The 26,351-nt window shown below is 45.7% G+C and overlaps 1 protein-coding gene across 4 annotated transcripts in view; it reads right to left on the minus strand.

Moving 5' to 3' along the window:
* Positions 1 to 4,521: 4,521 nt before the first annotated feature.
* Positions 4,522 to 26,351, minus strand: part of TRIT1 (tRNA isopentenyltransferase 1) — a 56,575-nt gene continuing 34,745 nt past the window's right edge. For 2 of the 4 annotated variants that reach the window (XM_008712004.2, XM_008712002.2), the window contains 6 exons: positions 25,818 to 25,929; positions 25,327 to 25,439; positions 25,002 to 25,079; positions 22,155 to 22,264; positions 21,717 to 21,834; positions 18,462 to 19,282 (listed from right to left, as the gene is read on the minus strand). In XM_008712004.2, coding sequence (XP_008710226.2) covers positions 19,113 to 19,282; positions 21,717 to 21,834; positions 22,155 to 22,264; positions 25,002 to 25,079; positions 25,327 to 25,439; positions 25,818 to 25,929 — 701 coding nt within the window. In that variant the 3' untranslated portion in view covers positions 18,462 to 19,112. Of the gene's footprint in view, positions 5,473 to 8,299; positions 8,510 to 18,461; positions 19,283 to 21,716; positions 21,835 to 22,154; positions 22,265 to 25,001; positions 25,080 to 25,326; positions 25,440 to 25,817; positions 25,930 to 26,351 lie in introns of those variants that run through there. The other 2 variants (XM_008712003.2, XM_040619315.1) reach the window with 2 other exon arrangements.

Consider the following 26,351-nt stretch of genomic DNA (forward strand, 5'->3'; position numbering starts at 1 on the left):
CTGGGTAGGCACCTTTTCTGCTGAGTAACGTAAGGGCAACAGCAGGCGGCTGACAAGAGGACTTCACCAGCAAGCAAGGAGCAGAACGGTGACTGTACCGCTCCGCACAGGTGACGGCAGTGCTGACACAGGGGCCACGGACGGGGGCCACAGACGGGGGCCACGGACGGGGGCCACGGACCAGTACTGTGTGGGCTCGGCTGCCAACATGCCACCTGGCTCTGCTGCTGGGCAGTCGGCTGGTGCTGACTCTGCCCCTCTCTGATCTCCAAGTCCAACTCCTGTCCCCACTCGATGCCTAGGTGACCCCTTTCCAGCCTTCCCGTGAGCAGGATGGGCTGGGCGCTTTGCTCGTTTAGTCCATGACCGAGGCGCACACAGAGAGATTCTCAAAATCTGTCCTCTCCAGAAAGCCCACTGCTAGGCTTCCAAAACTGCTCGTGTGGGTGTCCACGGTGAAGCGTACTTTGGAAGTTGAACAGCTAAACGTAATCTTTTCCTCTCTCCTGGCCTTCTTGTTATAAGGACTAATTCTTGAAGATGATGGGAATGCCTCTGACTGAGTGCGGGAGGGTCCCATACGAGGAAGTGTGCAAAAGAAAAACACAAATAGTATTTCAGGATGTTCCGTCTTACACACGTCATGAAATGATTGTAAATACGTGATAGGGCCTCTGGTTCAGGACGCAGAGCTCCCAGAGTGCCAGCATGTGGTGGGAGGAGGCAGCAGGGAGGCCTGTGCCTGGGAGGTGATCCTGAGGGGAGCCTTGAAGGGGTGGGTAAGAATTTCCAGGGAAACAGGGTCATGGGGAGAGCATTCCAGACAGCATCAATAGGACTGAGAACATGGAATGATGGAGGAAACCCTAACTGTATGCCAAGCACTGTTCTAATAAGTACTTTATTTATTTATTTATTTATTTATTTATTTATTTATTTAAAGATTTTATTTTAGGGGCGCCTGGGTGGCTCAGTTGGTTGAGTGTCCAACTCTTGATTTCGACTAAGGTCATGATCTTAGAGTTGTGGGATCAAGCCCCACATCTGGCTCTGCACTCAGCTGGGAGTCTGCTTGAGGATTTTCTCTCTCCCTCCCCCTCTGCCCCTCCCCCTGCTTGTACACTCTCAAATAAATAAATAAAATCTCACCCACCCCAAAATATATATTTTTTATTTTAAATTAATCTCTACACCCAACATAGGGCTCGAACTTACAACCCCAAGATCAAGAGTTGCCTGCTCTTCTAACGGAGCCAACCAGGTGCCCCTCTAATAAGTACTTTAAGTAATTTAATTAATGTAATCAATTTAATCATCACAATAATTTTTGAAGGTCAAAGTTTTAAAAAGATGAAACGGAGGTCCAGAGCAATTAAGTTACTGGCCAAAGAGTTCGTGTTTGGCAAGTGGCAAAGCTGGGACCCCCGTGCCTGAGGAGTGCGGCTTCAGAAGTTCTGTAATCCACACCGTTCTGTCTTGAGCAACTCCAAGTAGCTTTGTAATGGCTTGTAGGAGACTTGGCTGAAAAAGTGAGCAGAAGAAGGACCACAGAAGACCTGGTATACCATCTCAGGAGCCGAGACTATCCTGAGAGGAGAGGGGAGTCCGTAGAAACTTTCAACCAAGAGAGAGACAAACAAGATGCAATCAGAAGCATAATGGATTAGGGGCGTCTGGGTGGCTTAGTTGGTTGAGTGTCTGACTCTTGATTTCGGCTCAGGTCATGACCTCAGGGCCATGAGATCGAGCCCCACTTCAGGCTCCGCGCTCAGCGTGGAGTCTACTTGTCCCTCTCCCTATGATCTTCCCCCCCGCTTGTCCCCTGGCTCACCTGCTCTTTCTCTCTCTCTCTCTCTCTCTTAAATAAATAAATAAATAAATAAATAAATAAATGTATGTCATTTTAAAAAAATGAAGCATAATGGATTGGAGGGGGGCAGGACCAGAAGCAGAGAACCCACTGCACAATTGGGGTCATGCATCAAGAGCCCACCAACTAGGAGGTGGTTTTAACAACCTAGATGAGACAATGTGCTCTGAAGACTGACAGTTGGAACACATGGGTTCCAGGAATGTCGGGTGGGTGGGATGGTGTTAAGACATCCACTTCCTAATGCCTGGAGCCTGTGAATATCACCTTATTTGGATTATCTTGGTTACCTGGGTGGGCCCTACGTACATCTCTAGGGTCCCTATTAGAGAAGGAGAGGTCAGAGGAGCGGAGAGAGGGCAATGTGAGAGGAGGGCAGAGCCCGAGGTGGTGCGGCTCTAAGCCAAGGAACGTGGGTGGTCTCTAGAGGCTGAGGCAAGGAACGGATTTTCCTTCAGAAGCTCTAGAAGGAATCGGCCCAGCTGACACCTTGATTTTAGTCTCATTAAAACTCATTTCAAACTGTCATAATAAATGTGTGTTGTTTTCAGCCACTAAGTTTGTAGTTATTGATCAGCAGAAGGAAATAAATACAGATGTTAACACCTGGCGACCAGGTAGTTACTGAGGGGTGTCCCAATTGGATGGGGAGGCCACCAAATGTGGGGTGCCCTGATCGGATGGAGGCCGGCGGCGCAGATGGTGATATAACTCACCCCACGCAGAACAAGAGAGAAGTGTATTGAATACACTGCAAGGAAGCAGTGCGCAGGCCAGCAGAGGACAGACTGTCTGCTCCGAGGCGGTGGTGAGGGGCCACAGTCACAGGGCGGAGTGAGGGAGTATGGGGACATAGGGAATTTTCCCCTTTTTGGTGATCTTAGGAACCGCGCCTGGCTATAACTGGTCAGTGAGGGCCTATGGCTATTTAGAGGTGGGTCGTTTCATGAGCCTGTTTGCATTGCCCGTTTGCGTTGAGCTCAGCAGTCACTGGGGGCCCTGATGCCTTGCTCCACAGTTCCAAAAGAAGGAAAGGGAAGGGTCACAGAAAGGGTGGAGGATGAGAGCCAGGATTTGGCTTGGGTAATGGTGCTGGTGGCGAGAGCATTACAGTCAGAATCCAGACTAGCAAGGAAAGGGCAGTTTGGGGAATAGTGGAGGAAAAGTGGCATGTTCAGTCTGGAATGTATGTTTAAAGTGCCCATGGGACGCCCAGGGGAGACATCCAGAAGGAAGGTCTGAAGCCTCGGGCAGAGCTGAAAGCCATCTGTGTGCACTGGTCTGACACTTATTGGGAGACCCTTGCAGCCACAGAGGTGGGTTTCCTTTTCCAGGTCAGACCCTGTGGCATGAGGTTGAAAGTCACTCCTAGAGATGCCTGGGTGGCTCATTTGGTGAAGCGTCTGCCTTTGGCTCAGGTCATGATCTTGGGGTCCTGGAATCAAGCCCTGAGTCGGGCACCCTGCTGAGCGGGGAGTCTGCTTCTCCCTCTGCCTGTCGCAACCCCTGCTTGTGCTCTCTCTCTGACAAATTAAAAGAAAAAGGAGAAGAAGAAGAAAGTCTCTCCTAAATGCAGCTGCTGAGCGCTGACACACCTGTCCACACATCCTCCTCACACCCCAGTTTGGACGGGGTGGAAGACTGACTCCAGATGGGAGAAGCCAAACGGACTCTTCCAAAGAGGTGCCGCGTGTGTCTTCACGGCCGCCGGGGCCTTGCAGGGCAGCCACGGGGCAAAGGTCCAAGCAGGTCCGCTCTCTGGGCTGCTGCTGGGTGAGCGTTACTGGCTCCTGGAGGGCTCCCTGTCACACTGTCCATTTGAAGATGCAGTTTAGTGAATAGGCCGGTGTAACTCGAGGTTTACCTGTGGACGGCACCAACGTGTTCCCAACAGTGACAGAAATATCTCGGTGGAGCTTCCCATGGGTCAAACTAAACATTCAAACACTGAATACAAAGTGCGTGGGGTAGAAATCACGTATCAGTTAAAAAAAAAAAAAAAAAGCCTGCTCACCCTGCAGAACGGGTGTGAGCTAAGGCCTGAGAGCAGATGAGATCATTGGGGAGGGGCTGCGGCCTGAGAGGGGAGGGCCGGGAACCAGCTTCTAGAGGGTGGGCAAAAGAAGGGTGGGGCCCCCCAACATGCTCACCTTATGTATATACCTGCACGGTGGGAATTCAGAGGATGCTTGATGAATGGATTAATTTGTATTTTGTCCTCTGTGGACTATGAAAAGGAAAGGGAAACTACGTAGGCCAAAAACAAACACTGAGATACACATTTAGTATCCGAATAACTGAATAACTCTATTAAGTATAACACTGGTGTTCAGTCAGAAAGGCCTTATTTGCAAATAATATGAATATGAAGTTTTCTCAGGAAAATGTTGAGTCTTACCAGTGAATAAAATAAAAGCAAATTCAATTAGCTTAAGATAATATTACAGGCCCATAAAACTAGAAAAAACAGAAATAGGAGACCAAGCCCTGAGCGGGTGAGGCCGTGAGACACGGGGGAGCACGCTAGCCACAAATGCGACCAAGGCACCCATGAAGGACAAGGGCTTAAACGACATGCTCAGCCTGGACTGCGGTGGGGGGGTGGGGGGCCCTTGAGTTGCACATAAAAGAAATCCATGGAGGCAAAAATAAAACCTCCGTTTTATTAAGGAAATGAGGTTCCCAGGAACCCAAGGAAGCACCTTAGGCCTCGGGAGAATGAGAAACCAGAAACCAAACCAGGAACCAGGGAGTCAGCAGGAACTTCTCTCCCCTCGTACACCTGCATCCTTTCTCCTTCTCTGCAGATCTTTTTGGCCATGCACCCATTCATACAACAAATATTTATTTGGAGTATGTGCGCAAACATTACATTTCCGTGTTCAAGGGTACCCAGCAAAGACGGAGTTGCGGTTTGACATTCTCAGGCGTCTGACTGGCCCAGCCTGGGGTCCTCCACTGGCCTATTGCTGCCGGCTAAGGGTGTTGGGGTCTCTGATCTTCTTTCCCACCAGAGGATCCTTCAGCTCCTTGTAAGTTAGTGAATGCGATTACATAAACCGGGAGGGGATGCCCCAGGGCAGAGAAACAGCTAGCATTAACCATTAACGTACCAAAAACTTCGGAGCTCTAGGCCCTGCTTCCAGCCAGAACATCCAGTTAAACTTTTTCCTGTTTCCTCATTCCACATCCTTATCACTACAGTCTATTCTCCGCATAGCAGCCAGACTAACCTTCTAACATGCACATCAGGCTATATTCTTCCCCTGCTAAAAACAGACAAGCCAAACCCATAACCTAAAACACAAGAACAACAAAGAACCCTCTTTAATTCCTTCAGTTTCAATTAGAATAAAATCCCAAATCCCTACCATGGCCCATCAGGCCTTACCTGATCTAGCACCAGCTATTTCTCTTTTACACAGGTCCCACTCACTCTGCTACAGGTACAATGGCCTTCTTGCTAGTCTGTGAATATGCCAAATGCAATCCCACCGCAGGCCCTTTGCACTTGCTGTTTCCTCTTGCTCCACCGCTGACTCTGTATTATTCTCGACTCAGGTGATGTCCTCTCTTCAGAGGGTCTTCCCTGGTCATCCCACCTAAAGTAGAAATACGTACCTCAACACACACATAATTAGTGACTCTCTACCTTGGTTTTCAGTTTTTTCTTCATAGGACTTAATACTTCACATTCTCTTAATTTTTTACCAGTATATTTTCTTCTCGGGATAGTAGAATGCAAGCTCTGTTTGAGCAGGGTTCTACTCTGTCTTGGTCTTTGATAATTTCCCAGTAGTAGAACTCAGCCGACATTCAAGAGACACCAAAAAACCCTGAATCATTTGGTCAATGCTCTGCCTCGTAGGCATGCGGCTCCGCACTTCAGAGTGAAGGCTTTGAAGCTGGACTGCCTGGGGTCACAGCTCCCTCCCTCACTTGCTAGCCCTGTACACTTGCACAAGGGGTTGAGCCTACCTGGGCATCAGTCTCCCCGTATGCAAGATGGGAAGGATAATAGTACCCGTGGTGTTGAGAAGTGTTCACACATGTGAAGGGCTTACAAAGTGCTTGTACAGAATAAGCACTCAGTGTGTTTTCATTTATTTTATTCTTTATTAATCATTAGTCCATTCACTGGAATTTTTTTTAATTTTTATTTTTGAAATATTGTAAAATGTATTTTATTTTTAAATTTTTAAAATTTAAAAATTGTTTAAATTTAAAAAAATTTTTTACATTCATTTGAATTCTTAAAATTCATCTTTCATTGTTCTGCCCTCTGGATCTCGTCTTTTATTTTCCCACCTTCATCAGTTTCGTCTGTGTTCTCGGAGATCATCTGAAGTCCATGTTCTGTATTTTGTAGACCTACTGTGCTCAACCTGGCATGCATTGCTTGCATGCAGTTTTTAATTCAAGAGCCACAGTTGTAATCTCCTCCTCCTTCCTTATCTCAGATTATTCCATTTGTAGGATCCGTTTCTAAGCTCATGGTGTACTTTTCTTTTGGAAGCCGACTGGAGTATCAATCAAGTACTGGCTACCTTACCTTTTCTTCTGTTCCTTACAACAGGTCTTTTTCTAAGGTAGGCAGTTCCTCTACGTCTTTGGAGAGATGACAGGTCATGCTCTACAACCACAGAACGGTTCTTTTTTATTGTTATGGGGCATCCTGGTTTGCCCAGAGTGAGGTGCTTCCCAGGACATGGGGCTTTTGATGGTGACACCAGGGAAGTCCCAGACGAACTGGCCAAGTGGGGCACCTATCTCCAGCTGCAGAGAGCATCAAGAGGAGCTCTGTTGTATTGGTGCAGACATTCCCCCAAATCAATTTTTTGTTGTTGTTTATTTACTTACTTACTTACGATTTTTTTTTTAAAGATTTTATTTATTTATTCGACGGAGATAGAGACAGCCAGCGAGAGAGGGAACACAAGCAGGGGGAGTGGGAGAAGAAGAAGCAGGCCCATAGCAGAGGAGCCTGATGTGGGGCTCAATCCCGTAACACCGGGATCACGCCCTGAGCCGAAGGCAGACGCTTAACCACTGTGCCATCCAGGCGCCCCCAATTTTTTTTTTTAAGGCATCTCTACCCCCAGTATGGGGTTGGAACTCACAATCCTAAGATCTTAAGCATGTAAAAGTCTCTCAGCAATAAAGGAAAACAACTTTCTTCAACCTTAAACCTCTAGCAGCCACCTTTTCCTTCCATTCATTACTTAAGGAGTGGACCGCTGTCACTATGGCTGGCCGCTCTCCTCCCATTCACTCTTCAAACCATGGAGATGTGGCTTCTGTGTTCTACCCATCGGCTGAGCCTTCTCTTATCAAGGTTACCACGATGTCCTCATCACTAAAAGCCACAGAATGCGTCTTATTTCTTATCAGACATGGCTTCTCTACACATTCTTCCCTGCTGACTACTCCCTTCTCAAAGCTCTTTCCACTCGGTCCATGACCCCAGCCTCTGGTTTCCCTGCTCTCTCACTACGCCTCCATTTCTGATACAAGCACCCCTTCCTCAACTGTCAACTGTTCTGCAAACTCTGTTCTAGACCTTTCTCTTCTCACTACACACCCAGTGACCTCATCTTCCACAGCTTCAAATACCACCAAACCTGATGACTTTGAGATCTCTATCTCCAGCCCAGAATGCTCCCTGGGCTCAACCTGAATATCCAGTTCCTCACTACTTTCCATTTAGGGTTCTCTGCAGACACTTCCATCTCAAGTCCCAAAGTGAAGTCATCCTCTGCCCTGGGCCCAATCCTACTTTTCCTCCGGTGCTCTCCATCTCGGCCAAAGGAACCACCATCAATCAACCGCTTGGGTGAGAAAGCCTTCCTCTTGACCCCTTCCCTCTCCTTCACCACCCATATTTAACCAACCATCAAGTCCTATGAATTCTACGTGCCCTACTTTACCATCTCCCTGCCTCTTGGCTGTTTCCAGCCAATTCATTCTCCAAATTGCACCAGAGTTATCTCTCCAGTCAACACATGTGATGTTTTTATCTTGGGGTTAAAGGTTTACAGGGCCTTCTGTAACCTGGTTCCTGCAGAATTCTCCAGCCTTTTTTTCCTAACACTCCCCTACCTGGCTCACTCCCATTCCTTTTTCTGGTGTTTTCTTAGATGCCATTTCCTCAGAAAGCCTTCCCAGATGCCTCCGAACCGGGTCAGGTGCAATCATGTGTTTCCTGAACATCTCTGTAACAGTATTTATCACATCCCCTGAAACAGCACGGAAGACTCGAACTCTCTGCAGACAGGAATCGTCTTGTTCACTGACATATCTCTAGCACCTGGAATGGCGAATAGTAAGCACTCATTAAGTCTGTTGAATAAATTAACAAACAGAAGTTCCTAATTATAAAGCTCTTATCTGTTTACTAGACTAGGCTCTCAAAGTCCTCTACTTGCCTTCGTGTTAGTTCCTGCACCTCAAGACAGTGTCGGACACCTCAAGGAAAACGCCACTACTTCGTCGGAGTGCTCTCTCCGAATAGCTGGAAGCAGCATGACACGGTAAAGAGCCCAACTCCTGAGCTAGTAGACCAGGGCACCAGTCAGCTCTGCTCCTGTGGGTGCTCTTGTGGGTGACCCACTTAACCTTTCCGGGCCTGAATTTCTCCATCTGCAAAATAAAATGGCTCATCTAGATCAGTGACTTTCAAAGTGTGTTCCATACGGGAAGAGACGTGAATCGGAGCGTCCAGAGGCCCCTATGACCCACCAAGACCCAAGCCACTCTGCTTCGATCTGTATTATGTGTTAGGAGTTTTGGTAAGGTTTTACTTGGGGGAAAAAAAAAGGATCCATAGCCAAAGCTAGTTTGAAAACAACTCTACCAGATGTACAGTTGAATTCTGCGCATGCTGACATCTAAAACAATTGAAAGCATGAGTGTCAGTATCGAGAAGGCAGTTTCTAAAAGCATGTGAAGATTCTGTGGAAGTTTGGAGAGGGTGGGCTGGCCCTTCCATCTGCTGGCAAGAAACTACTGGTTTTCATGCCATTCCACCTCATTAGGCACATCTAGGAGGACACAGAGGCATTTCTGAACCCACAAAAACAAGTTATATAAAGGTCTATCCCGCAACCCTCGATATTAACAGGGAAGCTCAGGCAGAAGGCGTAGGCTAAACGGTTTTGTGTCCCGCTTCAGGTAGCTCCTCACCCCCATCCGGTGACTCCGAGGCTGATCCAGCCTCACACCTGAGAATGCACTGTCCTGGGGCCTCGCATAGCTAGGCCTTCCTTTTGTGTGGGACGTACTCAGTAGTTAGCTGTGCCAATGACTATATTCAGACCTGGACATCCCCTAATATGCCACTTGCTGGCCCTGAGTCTCAGTGGGGGACACCTATTGTTTGATCTTTCAGCATCAATCCCACGCCCACCCTCTTCTTAAAAACTGTTTTTCCCACAGCCCCATTTTTTCTAATCAGACAGTTCTTTTTTTTTTTTTTTAAGATTTTATTAAGTAATCTCTACACCCAACAATGGGGAGCAAGCTTACAACCCTGAGATCAGGAGCCATGTGCTTTACCGACCCAGCCAGCCAGGAGCCCCACTAGTCATATATTTCTACGGGGAGTAGCCATATTCTTAGGTGACCGGCTCTCCTGCTTAATCCCGGGGGAAGAACAGAATTCAGCTCTACTACTCCTTTCTCCTTCCTTGGGATTTTTAAGCTTGCAAATCAGGTGTACTTCTTTGCCGGGGGGGGGGGGGGGGGTGCAAAGCTATAAGAGGTGAGGTGTGGAAGCTTCTAGTAACCGTTTGAGGAAAACTTGTTTGCCTGGAGAAAAAGGCCAAGTCAGCAGGCAGAGAAGAGGAAGGGGCGGAGACCAGTGCTGGTTGTGTGGAGTCCCTGATGGCAGCTGAGCCCCATGCCCAACTGCATCCCACCCGCACTTCAGAGGGGCTCGGTTGTTCAATGTGTCCTGGATCCCATGAGCCAACAGGTCTGTCTTTATACCTAAATTAATTCAAATTGGCTTTTAGTCCCTTACAATTGAGCTGACCCCAACTCTCCATTAAGTCACTTCAAGAGTAGCAGTCTGTTTCCTCATTTGCAGAGCCTACTTGAAAGGTTTTTGGCAAGGACGAAGGAGCTATGTAACTTTGTTAGAACGGTCCTAAGCTATAAATATTTAAGGACTGACTAGTGACTATGACATGTCTGATGATGAATATGATGGCAAGTGCTACCCCGGTGGTGTTAGCACAAATCACCCTTGCTGCGAGAAAGACAAGTGTCTTGTTGAGTAGAAGGCAGGTACTCAGCGGTGGAGACCCACTGCTCATCTGTCTAGCTGCCCTCCCCTCCCAGCTCACACACCCTGCTTCTGGGAGTCACTCCACCTCCAGGCCATCCATTGGTTCCCATGGGAACTGCCCTATTCTTTCAAAATCCCACCCCTAGCCTGATGGATTGACGGGCCTCAGGATAAGCACCAGAACCAATCGAGGCTAACGAGTCCCTTTCCTGGGGTTCTTCTTCTTCAAACTGTGGTAAAATATACATAACATAAAATCTGTGATTTTTTTATAAGACTTTATTTGAGAGAGAGTGAGTAGGGGAAGGCGCAGAGGGAGAGGGAGAGAGAGAATCTCAAGCAGATTCCCTGCTGAGTGTGGAGCCCTACACAGGGCTTGACCCCAGGACCCAGAGATCACGACCTGAGCTGAAACCAAGAGTCGGACACTTAACCGACTAAGCCACCAAGGCGCCCCTAAAATCTATGATCTTAAACCATTTTCAAGTGCATAGTTCAGTAGTGTTGAGCATTTCACACTGTTGCACAACTTATCTCCAAAACTTCGTCTTACAAACTTGAAACTCTATACCCATTAAACAACTCCCCATTTCCTCTGCTCTCCAGGCCTTGGCCACCACCATTCTCCTTTCTATCTCTATGAATTTGACTACTTTAGATCCCTCATATAAGTGGCATCATACACTACTTGTCCTTTTTGTGACTGGCTTATTTTATTTAGCATAATATCCTCAAGGTTCATCCATATTGGACCATGTGTCAGAACTTCCTTCCTTAAGGCTGAATAATATTCCATTGTATGTATAGTTCACATTTTGCATATCCATTTATCTGTCCATGGACACTTGAGGGTTATTTCTATTTTTCGGCTACTGTGAATAACGCTACTATGAACATGGGTGTACAAAAATCTCTTCAAGACCCTGCTTTCAGTTCTTTTGGGTACAGACCCACAAGTGGAATTGCTGGGTCATTCGGCAATTCTATGTTTGATTTCTTGAGGGACCACCATACTGTTTTCCACGGCAGCTATACCACTTTGCATTCCCACCAACACTGCACAAGGGTTTCAATTTCTCCACATCCTCGTCAACATCTATTATTTCCTGGTTTTTGATAGGAGCCATCCTAGTGGGCGAAAGATATCCCGGCACTTTTGAACTTTAGAGAAAGAATCAGCACTCCCTCTCTGACGCAAAAGCTCTAAGAGGTAAAGCTGCTACTCGCAGCCTTGTCTCCCACCATGTAGAAAAAGCCTGTTTGCAATGAGAGAAGAGAGAGGGGTCTACACAGCGTCAGATTAGGTAGGACGGGTTATGCCTGGGCCTTTTCTGTCCTTGAATCTGGTGAGGCACCTAAGTAACCCTCTCATAAACTCAACTTTTTGATTCAGTTAGAGTTTGGCTTTTTTTTTTTTTTTTTTTTTTAAGTAGGCTCCACACTGTGTGACCCAATGTCACGCTCCATCTCACGACCCTGAGATCAAGACCTGAGCGGAGATCAAGACCTGAGCGGAGATCAAGAGTCGGACGCTTAGCCGACTGAGCCACCCAGGTGCCTCAGTTTGACTTATTTCATTGGTAACCATGAGTCTCAACTAAAATAAACATCTCAGTGGAAGGGTTCATTCTTCGGGCATCTTTTTTGCTTTCTCTTTTCTTGATTCCTTCTTACAAGCAGTTGGGATATAAATACTTCGTACAGTTAAGAAGCCCTAAAGGAATGCCCTTAATGAAGTAGAGTAACGGTTAGAGCATGGGTCAGAGCACAGAGTCTGCCCAAACTGGCTTCAAATCCTAGCTCAACAAATATTTAGTGAGTGCTTGCAAGCCGCAGGCCCCCAGCAGGTGCCAGGGATAAAGCGGTTAACAATGGACAAAACCTCCTGCCCTCTCTCTTTCCAGTACTCAGCAAATAACTGTGCGTCGACTATGTGCCAGGCACTGGTAAGCACTCTGAATATACACGCCTGCTTAGAAAACAGGGATAGTACGTTACCTTGTCCGTCCGTTTAAAGGAATCATCATAAGGTAGGCATGTGCTTCACACGCAGGGCCTGCCTGACACACGGCAAGCACTCGGTGAAAAGCAGCCACGTTTGTGTTTAGACAGAGTCATGCCTTGCAGGAACGAGCCTCAGTATCTGTTGGGGGCCCCGTGTATGTCCTACATTTGTCTCAAAATGGGACCGACATCTTGACAGAATTTCCTCTCCAACTGAGCCAGAGATAGGTACAGGGGGTATGTGCTATAGCAGGATAACAGGCAAAAGAACACGGTGGGTAAGAACACAGACTTTGGAGTCACCCGCCAGTTTCAAACCCCAGCTTGTGCTCAGGAAAATCAACTTTTCTACTCAGTTTCCTCAGTTGAAAAATAGGGCTGATAACAACAATGATGGTATTATCACAGAGAACTGTTCTGAGGACTAAAGGAGTTATTATATGTAAAGTACTTAAAACCTGTCTGGCACATACTGCTATGTAAGTACAACCTGATGTTACTTACAAACTGCTGTGCAGGGGCACCTGGCTGGCCCAGTGTGAGACTTGATCTCAGGGTCATGAGTTCAAGTCCCACACTGGCCAGAAATTACTTTAAAAAAACAAAACAAAAAACTGCTAGAGGAACACATAGGAAGGAGACACTAAGCCTCCTTAGGGGTGCCAACAAAGCTTTGTCCAAGGAGAGGACATCAGATTTGGACCTTTAAGGATATATAGGAAGGAGTTCACTAGGTAAAAAGTAGCAGAAAGCATTTCAGATGAAGAACACAGTTTAAGTAAATGAGCTAAACCATGAAGAAATCATATGCATTAAAAAACAAGAGGGGTCCTGGGGCGCCTGGGTGGCGCAGTCGTTAAGCGTCTGCCTTCGGCTCAGGGCATGATCCCGGAGTCCTGGGATTAAGCCCCATGTCAGGTTCCTCTGCTGGGAGCCTGCTTCTTCCTCTCCCACTCCCCCTGCTTGTGTTCCCTCTCTCGCTGGCTGTCTCTCTCTGTCAAATAAATAAATAAAATCTTAAAAACAAAACAAAACAAAAAAACAAACAAGAGGGGTCCTGGGTGGTTCATTCGGTGGAGCATTCGACTCTTGATCTCAAGGTCGTGAGTTCAAGCTCCACGTTGGGTACAGAGTTTACTTAAAAAAAAATTTTTTTTTAATTAAAAAAAAAAAAGCAAACATAGGTGGTAGATAATGTGTGAGGCCCTGCTTTTGGCCATTAGCACTGTGGACCACCAAACTAATCAGTTTTAAGTCAGAGCTTGACCTGATAACTTCTGGGAACTGACAGTACACCATAAACCAATACTTCAATGGCATTAACAATTTTTCCACAACGAAGCAAATAAACCCAATTTATACCCACCATTTACTGGGCACTGCATTGCCAGTAAATGGCAACAACTATGCTGTTTTCAGAAGGACCTCATTTAATCCTTACGATGTACCCTGGAATGGAGACAATAACTCCATTTTATAATATAAGGAAACTGAGGCCGCTTGAGCAATTTTCCCAAGGCCACAGAGACAGTATACTAGATAGGAAAGTGTTAGGTTGCAAGTACAAATAGCAGTTCGGGTTTGTTTTTTGTTTTTGTTTTCACATAAACAGAAGTCTGCAGGTAGGTAGTTACAGCCCTCCGTTCAGTGATTCCACAATGCCACCAAAATACCTATCATTCCTCCCCACCATCTTTAGAACACTAGCCATTGGCCCCATGGCTCCCGCGGTCTCGCGTTCCTTATGATCGTTTTTAATACCCATCTTTAAAAATCTCACCAGCCAAGATTTTGTTCAGCTTTAATTTTTGAAATATTTCAGCAGTCAGCTCCTACAGCTCATTGACTTCACAGATGGGGAAATAGATTTGCCCCTAGCAAGATATCAGAGCTAATTAGTTACACCAGCCTGGAGTCCGGTGCTCTTTCCACGCTACAAGTATTTAGTGGAGACTGCAAGTTGCCCACCAAAGTCTGTTCTCCCATTTTTTCTTGGCACATGGCTTGACGACATTTCTCAGCCTCCTTTGCAGGTACGTGTGGACGGCCATATGACTAAGTTCTTGCCAAAGAAAAGTGCAAGGTATGTGTGCCACGGCAGGGTCCAGGCCTTAAGGCTCCGGGTGTCTCCTCTGTGCTCTGTGTCCCCTTCCCACTGGCTGGAACCAGTGATGACCCAGCTTCACTGATGCAGATGATAAAATGACAATGCCCCCAGAGGATGGAAAAGCAACGTGATATAAGGTACTCATGTCCCTGAATGACTGCTTGGAGCACAGCTGACCCACTGACCTGGACCGCTCACTTCGGAAATGTTAACTCCCCCTCAAGAGTTGTTATGTGAGAAAGAAACAAATTTCGTTGCTCCTTAAGCCACTGCACTGTCGGGCCTCTTTGTTATAGCAGCTTAGTCTTTTACCCTCATACAACCATGCAGCTTCCTCTCGTACGTATTCGGAATAGCTTTACAAGTGACCAGGTACCATCTTTTTAGAAAATAGCCCTAACTGCCCAAGCAGGTGATAAATAATGAAATTCCTTCCTGTGGCTACCATCTCAAGATTTCTTCATACTGGTTAAGGTTATTTAATGATTAAAGCAGATCATTTATGCAGAGACCCACTTAGCTGTTATGCTTTCATGTAATTGTTTCAACAAATATTTGATTTTCGAGATGCTGGGGATATACAGACAAGTTACTGCATTCATAAAAAGCTTGCCTTCTAGTGTTTTTTTTTGTTGTTGGTGTTGGTGTTTTTAATGTTGTGTTTTAAGCAGAAAAACCTCTCCATAGGAACTGAGACTAAGAAGACAGTTACTGAGGTTACAAAGGATCAAACCATGTACCTAGAGTATAGATGAACTGTTTTCCTGCTTAGCCCTAAAAATCAAGCAAAATATTTTAAAGACTAAGAACCCAGCTCTCTAGATTTTGAGTTGAAATATTTCCCACCCACTTACAAACAGCATTGCCTGAAATACAAGAAATGTAAAGCCTAGTTAAGATTGTTTACTTCCTATGTCGACTTTAACTCAATAAAACTGGGGCAAAATTTTTTTTTACTGACAGAGGTAGATGGATCAAATACCTTGCTGAGTGCTGGAATTAATTACCAAAGCCATTTAGAGAGCACTGCTGTGTACTGGAGACTCTGAGCACCTGGACCAAAGGGCTCTGCTTGTCTGTGGATTAGCTGAGGCCAGATGGTACAAAATGGCACTCTTCATCCTCCCTCCAGGCTGAACAAATAGCCCAGAGCTGGTCTCCGTGGTCCTTTCCAGCTCTCAAATGAGATCTGGAATGAGATATTTAGTAGTAGTAACAGAGGGAAGCGGAGGTTTGTCCTGGCTTTGCCACAACTTGCTTTATGGCTATGGGACATCCATGTATTGGGCCTCAGTGTCCCCATCTGCACAAGAAGGTGCTAAGGCTCCTTTCATCTCTACATTCATGACAGTCACTAGGAAGAACGACTTTCCTTCCCNACACGCAACAGCAAGGGCACTCAGAAGGCAGCCGGCAGAGAAGGGGGAATCTGCCTCAGGGCAGCGCATCGGACCGGGCACCAAGCTGACTCCTAGCGGGTGTTCCTCCTCCGCAGGCTCCCTGCTGATGGTGAAGGAGTTCCACCTTGTTGAATTTACAGTGTCTGAGAACAGGGGCAGTGGGCACAACCACAGTGCCTTCAACTTCGTAGGTACTTCGTAAATATGAGCACTTGGATTTCTTTCTTTCAGGAAATTCCTATTTCCAATGGCCATAGAGATAGCAGTGAGTTCAATGAGAAGCTGCGGCCCCAGGTATCTCAGATGAAAGGATTAAAGGCTTTTTGAGGTAGGATTATTAAAACTAGTTTTTCCTGCTTCTCCACTGAAACTTTTTTTAAGCTTTACAATATATTTAGTGACTTGAGTGAAGAGCATTTCAGAGACTAAGGCTCCTCCTAAAATTACAGCCAGCTGAACGGTGCCTCAAGCCCCGCGCTGCTGCTCACCGGTTGGGCTGAGGCCCTCTGCCCGCTGGTGAGTGGGAAGAGAACAGCGTCTCCCTCACAGGACTACGTGAGAAGAGAAAGTATAGAGAGCGCTTGGTCCTGTTGGACTCACAGTTAAGTATTCATGCCACTTCCGGTGGGAAGATGGGACTTTCTGCTCTGTCAGCTCCTGGAGTAGCTCATATAAAACTGACCGGGAAAACTATATTATGTTTCATGTAAAGAACAACACGGGGTAGATACAAAGATAACTTCTTCTTTGAGTTAGAAAAATTTCTTCTTGAAATTCGAAGTCGTTAAAAATGGGTAAAGCTCAATAAAACTCAAGGGGTCCAAGATATCCCACAGAGTAGGGAAGGAGGGAGGAGAAGCCCCTGAAGTCATGTCGAGAACCCCAGCTTTCCAGGTCACATGGTACCATATCTGCAGACCTGGCTCCAAACTCCTGCCCTAGCCTCATGCTGTGCCATGTCACGTGCCTTCCCCCAACACATGCACACACTCCCACACACCAAGGGGGCAGGGGGCAGGTCCTCGGATTATTTGTCCTTACAGCAAGTGTGATTTCTTTGCAGCTTTATTACAGCTATAATTCTGTAATTATTTAATCAGTGTGGACTTTCAGGATCACCACTGTATCCTCTGAATCTAGCAAAGCACCAAGCACATGGTAAGTTCTGAGGTATCTGCTGGCTGAATGAATACACCGGCCATAGCTTAAGAAATCGTCAGAGACAGGTTTTGGCCTAAACCCTAGCATCTGAATGAAGTTCAGTATACAAGGTAAGTGAACCCGCTGGGGTTAACTGCGGAAACCTAGGTAGATGGTTAAGGCCCCAAACAAGAGACCCGACAGAGGTGGTGGGAGAAACGCACGCACACCCAGATGCTGCTAACAGGTGAGGTGACAGATGAAGACAGTATGTGCTAAACGCTATCTTTTCGGTAAGGGGGGAAACAATATATATTTCTACTTGTTCATTTTTGCATTAAAAAACTCTTGAGAGAGATATAAAAAACGAATAAGTAACCATTTGGGGAGAAGGGGATAGAGATGGAAGGAGATTTCTCCAAGTATATCTTTTGTTTGTTTGTTTGGTTGGTTGGTTGGTTGGTTGGTTGGGCATCAGCCTTCTGCTCAGGACATGATCTCTCAGGGTCCTGGGATGGAGCTCCACATCAGGCTCCTTGCTGGGTGGGAGTCTGCTTCTCCCTCTGCCCCCCCCCCCCGCCACCCCCTGTTCATGCTCTCTCTCTCAAATACAGAAAATCTTTAAAAAAAAATAAAGATTTATTTCAGAAAGAGAGAGAGAGCCACCCAGGTGCCCCTCAATGAATGTCTTTTGATGTCATTTTGATTTTTGAACTATATAAACAAATTTAGTGAAAAAATAAAACTTTTAAAAAACGTTAGAAGGAAAAAGAAGAAAAAGGTAAGGTATGGAATGCAGCACTGTTTAACAAGGTCAGCCAAGACCGATAGTTCTTTACCCTCTCCTCCTACACACAGCTAACCAAGAACTACTTTTTAAAGTCCAGCAGAAATGCTCCTTCTTCCACGGTCCTCCCCCCCCCCGCATCCTTCCCTCCCCTCCAAAGAACAATTCTACACACCTCTTAGGCCTTTAGGTATTCTCTTCCCTAGACTGGCTGTTTGTACAGTATGAACAAAACTCCCTGAGAACAAGAACAACATCTCATTTTATCTCTGTACTCCCTCTAGCCTCTCATCTCGTAGATTCTGAACAAATAATGTATTACTTGAGTGAGGTTATGGCTTAATGGATACACCCCATTTGGGGTGATGAAAAAGTTGTGGAAATACAGGTGATAGTTACATAGCACTATGAACATAATTAATGCTGCTGAACGGTAAACATAAAAATGCTTAATTTTATGCTAAATACATACATACATATACTCAACATTGCTGGAAATCACACATCTCCAAGAACCCTCTATGTCTTCCAGGAACATAATAAGTGCTCAATAAACACTTGCTAAATAATGAATAGACAGTATGACCATGTGAAGAATGTCAAGTTTGAGAAAAGACTATCATGGTTTGGTTTGGTTTTGTGTGCGTGTTTTTTCTAAGTAGGCTCCAAGCCCAGGGTGGAGCCCAACGCAGAACCTGAACTCACGACCCTGAGATCAAGACCTGAGCTGAGATCAAGAGTAGGATGCTTAACTGACTGAGCCACCCAGGTGCCCCAAAGCTATCATGTATGTTGATAACAGAGCCTACTGTGTATAAACTAGACATGGAATTTATATTTTTTTAAGGACTAAAGAGACTCTTGGAAACTTTTTATTTAACTTTTAATAAAAATATAGACTCCTAACTCAATAGAAAGACAGCAGTGATAGTAATTATCACACAGGAGGAGCTCAACAAATGTCAGTCTTTAGTTTTCAAGTGTCACGTCATGACCACCTCCTTCTCTCCTCAGTGGAATTCCAAGAACTGGCTGAACTCACTTAATCATCTCACTGGGGCCCTGCCATTCACGCAAATCCAGAACTCCTGATTTATGGCTCACAGTACTTTAGTCATCTTTTATAAAATCTGGAAATGAGATATTTTTAGCCAGACCAGGGACATAAAACTTCTTTTTTAAGGGATATAGGAAATTCAGGTATTCATTACCAAAAAGATCCTCAAGTATTAAAAAGTACAAACTGTGCCTCTTTCAAAAATAGAACCTTTAAGGTTAAAAGAAAAAAAATTCCTTCCCAAAATCATCATTACCACTGGGTACATCAGCCAAACAAGGAGGTAACAAGCCCTGCTGTTTCCATGACAGAGAACACAAGACTTCAAAACTACACCACTGAAGAAAGAAAACAGTGGCGGCTTTCTGCATAGTACTCCTCAGTCCAGACGGGGACACAGACATAACCGTCCCTCCTGAACTGGGTCCCTACCTGTGCAAAGGCTACTGGACATGTCTCTTTAAACACCAGATTTCAGCTCTTTCTCATTCTGCCCTGGGGATCCTTTCTCTTTAAGCTCTTTGTCACGGTCTGGAGAAACACTCTGACTTTCCATGGTAGCAACAGCATCCAAGTCCAATCTTCTTCTCTTCTTCAGTTGGTGCAAGTGGGATTTGGATTTTATATGTGCTAAGACAAAACAAAACAAAAACAACTCATTAGAACTTTCTAGAATCAATCCTAGAAGCACACAATATTAACTGTACAATCCTTTTCTTTAATAATAACAGGATCAACATGTACTGGTGTAGCTGCTTACCATTTTTAAGGGAAGGCAAAGTTTCATGGCCAGCAAGCTACCATGCATTAAGTGTACCCTGCTGGGCACTTTACATCACTAATCCTCACAGCCATCTCCCAGGACAGTATTATTCAGCTCATTTTATGCCCGAGGAAACTGAAGTTCACCGAGGACTTAGATTTTGTCCAAGGACACACCGCATGTAAGTTCTTCGGCTCATCTACAGCTCGAAAAAAGACCAAATTTTCCAGAATCAGGGCTCTAGACTCGATTTTCCAGTACGGGGCTTCTTGTTACACATAGATTACCTTTCAACTCATTCAGCTAAAAAGGAACAAATCCACATCCTTGTCTGTACTGCAGGACAGATGCTCTGTCCCACATCAGACCTAGAGCTGTCCTTGCACTTCTTCCCTGCTCACACAGGTTGCTCCTCCTGATCTGACGTCCCTCTGCCTGGGTTAGACAGGCCATGTGAATGACTAAGCCACGAGGTTCACATTCTCCAAGCACACAATGCTCCAGGGAGATAACAGGAAGCATTCTTCTCTGTCGATCCTTTTTGAGGGTCCACAGAAGCAGTAAAGCTGAAAGGCCACTGTTGCCTGAAACCAATTTCTGACCTCTCACCCCAAAGACTGTTCCCACCCTCTGACTAACTCATACTAGCTTCTTTTTACTTATTCTTTTACAAGGAAATTTTCTTTGAAAGCCTCTAAAGAGATAGATAACTAGATTAAATGATCTTTGATATCTATTAAAAACATCATTTTAAGGGTTTCAAAGCAAAAAACAAGTACGGAAGAGGTTAGAAGTCAAAGAAAAGTTTACTTGGGGGAAAAAAGTCAGCTTTATTCTCCAGCTAGAGCCTAAGGCAAAAAAAGGCTTCTGGCCTGGCTCTCCATGGCAGCAGGAGATGGGAGCAAGGACTTGACAGATGGCACTATAGAAGGGCTCACACAAGCTAAGCTCACAAAGGCTCACAAATGTTGTTTCTTTAAGGCTAACCCTGAAGGACATTCGACAAATCGAACCACTAAGTTTCCTTTAGAAAAAAACAATCAGACACTCTCCTTCTCTTCCCCTTTCATCATTATAAACCAACGACAATCGAGGCTTCTTCTGCTGCTTGGGCAAATCACAGCCATCCCCAGTCTCTGACAATGAAGTTCATTTTGCCAGTGTTACCAGTTAACAGAACTAATCCTTCTATTGGTTGGTATGGGGAGAAAACTCTATTTCTAGGAGAATCCCATGCAAGGCAGTACTCTGAACAGGATTCCAGCCACTGGGTCCCTACAAGCCCTGCTGTGCTCAAAAGGAGTGAGCCTTAAACAAGTTTCCAAACCCAGTGTAAACTCAAGACTTGGGAGGCCCTGGCCCTTTATGGGCTTTGACTAGAGGGATACAAGAATCTGACAGGGGAGCTCAGTGTGGCTCTGTGGCAGAGGCAGATCCGGGCTCTGAAACAGGGGAAGAGAGCCTTAGGTCAGGGCTCATGCTGTTGGTCAGGAGTACCTTTAAAGAAAACATCGCCCTTTGGCCAACTTCTTTATATGAGTCTGACAGTCTTGCTTTCACAGCTGCTTTTTTTTTTTTTTTAAGATTTATTTATTTGAAAGAGTATGTGCACATGCGCGGGGGTGGCGGGTAGTGGTGACAGAGGAGAGAATTCCCAGACTCCCCACTAAGTGCGGGGCTCGGTGAGGGGCTCCTTCCCACAACACTGAGATCATGTCCTGAGCTGAAACCAAGAGTCGGACACTTAACCTACTGATGCCCCTGCTTTCACAGCTTAACACTTTTCATCACAGTTTTAGGAATCACCACCATTTCAATATATTACCTTATAAATCACCAAAGAGACCCCATTTTCAAAGAATGTACTCGGGAGGAGTAATTGCACTTCCTCCTACCCTCCCAGCTGTTTCTGCTTCTTTGGTCTCCTGGGTGAGTTGACTGGTTTCCCACCTCACCTGCACTGAGTTCTAAACATGAAAGACCAAGAAACTCCTAGAAGGTAGGATCAGGAAAAGTCAAAGGAGCTCGGGAAAGTTAACTGCAGACCTCTCGGTATGAAATATCTACTCTAGCTGAAGTTGGAGCACATATGATCTTCCTTTGAAATTCAGAATACAAAGATAACTCTCCAAAATGGGAAAGTCTCCATGAAATTTGAGTACTTAGGGGCTCTTAGAGGAATCTGGCCATCCCTTTACAAATAAGCAGACTCCAGCATTCAGCCTACGAAAAACCTTAAATATCACAAAGTCACTGTGAGCCACCCTTACAGATTTCTCTGTGCCCTTCCCCAGACTCTACCTGCCCATTCACGGTCCCCAATGATGATTCGATCACAGAGGTCACACATGTGATAACTTCTCTTGTTCTCCGTTTCACTGCACGGCATCTTTACTGGAGCAGCTGCAGGCTTGTGGCCCTGAAAAAACGGGGGGTGGGGGGGTGGGAGAGAAGCAATCGACTCAAAGAGATTTGGGTCTCATTCTCTGATATTAAGGGGAGTGGGATTTTCCCAAGGTTCCTTTTTCTTATCCCAGAGAACAGGTGGACTACGGACAGATTTTAGCAACAACCTTTCTAAATGTGAAAGTAGAAACACAGCCTCCAGGGATCTAAAAGCAGCCAGCTCTCCTGCTCTATTCCACGGAAAAAAAAACTTGGTTCCCCACCAACAAAGGTGCCAGCTAAGGAAAGCTCTCTGAAAGCCAAACAATATGCAGTACTGTGATTAATAATCACCTGGACGAAACTTTGCACGATCTCAAGAGCAGGTTCAAGAACAGACTCTTCCCACTTCGAGACATCAGATACGTCTAAGCCGTATACTGGGGGGACACTGGGACCAGGTCCTAATGATGACAAAGAGAAGTGTGAGAAGTCAGCCTCCAAGACCCAATCAATTCTGCTCCCAGGACTCCAAAAGCCTCCAAGGAAATATATGGGGTCAAAAGAATAAACATTCTGATCATGCCATTCATTCTAACCAGAAACATGAACCAAACAACTACATACAATCCAAGAATGACCTAGAAGGTTCACTGATCTGTAGCCAACAAGTCTAGCTGTATAATCCAGAGACTTCTAGAGACAGCATCTTCCAGATCAGTCAGAAAAACAGAACAGAGTAACGGCTCTAGTAACTACTACATGGGCCACAATATGAAGATGGCATACATAGGAGTAAATAAACTAACAGCTTGAAGTAAATGCCTGTTCTAAGTTGCCTCTCATGTTGCAGTGACGTTGCTCTTGTGCCAAGAGAGTTCACAGCTTTCTTTAGGAGCAGACACTAGTCTCAGGTTTGTATATGCCCCTTCAGCAGTAAGGCATTCATGAAACTTGCTGATACCATACAGATAATCAGGGACTGGGAACAGAAGAATATCAATCAGTGAGCCACTATATCTGAGAACTAGAAAGAAGCCTGGAAACTGAACTAGTTAAGCCCCTTCTTTTAGGAAAGTGATCTAGAGGAGTATTCAAGAAACATCCTTTGGTAAATACTTCTGAATGGAAAGGCAACTGGGGATAGCCTAGAGTACAGCTCCAGGCATTCTGTCCACTGGAGCCAACCCTGTTAAGTCTCTGCTGGTAGCTTCCCCTGTCTATGGACACACTAAATTGCCTTCCACAGCTAGGTCAAGTCAGTTGCCTAAAGGCAAAGAGCATCTCCCCATGGACAAAAACATCAAAGTCCTTAGGATGCCAACGGCTGGCAGGTGCTGGCCTTTTGATTGTGCCAACCACAAGTAAGATTCTTCATAAAATGGACTGGGCTGCACCTGCCACCACACGGAAAGGTGAGACTGGGAGGGTGCAGGCAGCACCCACAGCACACCTGGCCTTGGCTAAGCTCTGCACCTGTTTCCAGGCCACTCTATATTTTCCTTTCCCCTCTGAGTCCTTTGTTGAGCTTCTGTGCCCTGTCTAAGCACCTTTCAACAAGTTCTCGGCTCCCAGCTGCTATTTCTGGCTTGGGTCCAAGGCCAAGTTGGGGCGGGGAAGTCCCTCTGGCTTCTTGCCAGAACCATGTCCCAGCAGACTAGCCCGGGCCAATCACACACAGCTCCTGGTTTACAAGGCAGCTGTGCCTTTCACTCTAGCACCAGGACCGAGCCGGCGTACACACGAATGAGGAATGCAGATGATGCGCGGTGCCGTCAATCCCTCCCGACTCAGAGATGGGGGAGTTACTGTGGCTTTACCACAGGAGGAAGTTTCAAATCATTACAAAAAACATCTTTTGTTACAGACTAACTGTCAGTCCTGGAGAGAAGAGAAGCTGCATTAGAAATCTGTAGTAGTGAATTTCAGTAGATGCAATTCAATTTCGATTTTAGCTGAAGCGAAGAATTCTCCCGACAGGACATGCAGAGGAAGGAGGGTAAGCAGAAGGAAGTATAAAGAGCCCCTTGGTGCCAGAACTACCCCAGAGAGGCCTGGCAGAGAGCGGGTGTGGAAGAGAGAACTTCAGCAATCGGTGGTCAACAACGTGGACGGAGGTATTTCTGTTCAGAGACCCTGAAGAGCAGCGTGGAGGCCTCAGCTGTCCTTATCTATAACTGAAAGCAGAAGTCTAATGGCAAAAGGCAAGCAGGGGATGATTCAGAAGTGTATTTAAAAGGTGCCTATAAGATAAAGTTGGGTGTTTCGCTCAATCTCCTTTAAGTTAATCTCTTTTTAGCTCATAACCACACAATTTCTTACCTGAGGCCCAATTCCAATGCTGTCTAGCTAAAGTTATAGCTACCGGAAACAAGAAGAGTGCTCTAAAGTACAGTGTATGTGGGGGGGGGGGCAGACCTGCATTCAATACTGCTTATTCAGCTGGCAGATTTTGGGCAAGATATTTAACTTCTTGAAGGCTCCATTACCTTATCTGCAAAAATAAAAGAGTAACATCTACCTCGCAGGGTCAGTAATATATGTAGAGCACCAAATTTAGTGTCAAAGACACAGAACAAGGTCAAATGAAGGAGAATATCCTTCCCTGTTCCTTAAAAGTGCTGTTCAATTAAAGGCAAAGCTGCAGCACTCGGAAGCACCGAGAACCTGAATGTGAAGGCAATGCTGGGAGAGCTGGTGAAGGTTTGACTCTTTACACTGCTCATCTGGCCTAAGAACCATTTTCTCTCTTTCTTTTTTTTTACTAATCTCTACACCCAACTCGGGGCCCAAACTCACAACCCCCAAGATCAAGAGATACATGCTCTTCCAACCAAGCCAGCCAGACGCCAGAGAACCATTTTAATTAGGAAAGCCTCCCTACAGAAATCTGACTGCACTTGAGGTACAAACTCTGAAGCTCAAGTCAACCTGGAGCGCCGACTGTGCGGAGATGTTGCTATTATGCTCCTACAGCCGGCACTCTTGTGTTCAACTCCTCACTGGAAAGATTTCCTTTGTTTTCTGAGACATTACAAAGAAGCATTCCTGCATAGTCATTTATATAGTAGACCCTCTCCCAGATCAGGTCCCCAAAGCTTAGGACAGGTCCAGACACTAAAGTTCCTTTTCTGGGTGAGCTAAGGACATCTATATTCTACTGGAAACAGACCAGGGGATAAGGAAAAACACGAGACTTACTGCTCAAAAAACGGTTTTTAACCCATCGGTTTTGCTTCCGGGCATATCTCTTAGTCACTTGTTTCAGAGACTCAATACCTGAAAGACAAGGTAGATCTAAGAACCTCTAAGTTCTGACCCAGCCGAAAGGCAAGCCCTCCCAGCCCAGCAGAAGAGAAAATCAACCACAGCAGCACACGGGAGTACACTTGTTAGACAAAAATCTCAATTCTGAGTTGAAGGCCATTTGGGACTCTTCTGGCCTCAGCTCTTTCTCAAACCATACCAGCGGGGTACTCTGCCACCCAAGGATGTCCAAGGCTAGGTTACATGCAGGAATTCACACCTTTCTTTAGGAGCTGGTTACTAGTCTCTGGTGTGCATTTTCCCTCAGTGACCAGGTACTCGTGAAATTCCTTGAAGCCAATGGATTGGAAGATACCATGCTGATAGTCCTGGCTGGGAACAGGAGAGCATCAGCAGATGAGCCAGTGCATCTGAGAGCTAGCAGGGGGCTTAGAGAGGATCTAGCTGAGCCATTTCATCCCACAGATGAGAAACTGAGATCCTGAGCAGTTACTGCCTCTCTAAACTCCTTCCTCCACCACCCCCCACCAGCTCCCTGGTTAGTTCCCCTGAAAATTAACTCCTGGGAATGTCTGCCAGATTAGAAAAGTGCAACTGTAGCAAGAACACCAGACCTCCTTCCAACAAGCCTTGCCAAAGCCAAGGACAAAGGCTAATAAACAAGTAGATCGCAAGCCAGAATTACATTTATGGTCTTTTGACTATAAGCAAGGGAGGGAGAGTAGGTCAAAGAAATGGCCAAATCCTCACCTATTTTCTGCAACCTTCTTCTGATTATAGCGCCTGTGAAAATCTCTTAGTTCATCCAAGAGCCCAGCAGCAAGCATGTCATCCACCCTCTTATCCAAGCGCTCATCTAGAACTGCAATCACAGCAGCCCGTCAACCAGCAAGCCTGTTGCAGGTGCCCACTGATACTTACATGATGAACGGACGGGCTGCCACAAGAAGAACATTTGTTCAAACGGGAGAAAGGGTTCAAAGGCCAAAGATCACAGAATAATTCATTTTATATTGGTCATACTTAAAACTGCACTTCAATAAAAACAGCCAAAATGAAGCACATGTCTTATTATATACAGAGAAAGCATGCGATTACAGCTATTAGAAAGGACAAATATTTTATTATGGAATGTATATTCACTGTTTACTTTAGAGGCAGCTGAGAGACCCTGGGTTACCCTTCTTACTTTTTTCCATTATATTTGTTACTCTTAGTGTTCCTGGACAGGAACAAGGAACTTTAATCCAAAGCCATCCTAGGTACATCTTGAACTACTGAGCC

The sequence above is a fragment of the Ursus maritimus genome, unplaced genomic scaffold (genome assembly GCF_017311325.1).
Source record: "Ursus maritimus isolate PB19 unplaced genomic scaffold, ASM1731132v1 scaffold_32, whole genome shotgun sequence".
NCBI lineage: Eukaryota > Metazoa > Chordata > Mammalia > Carnivora > Ursidae > Ursus > Ursus maritimus.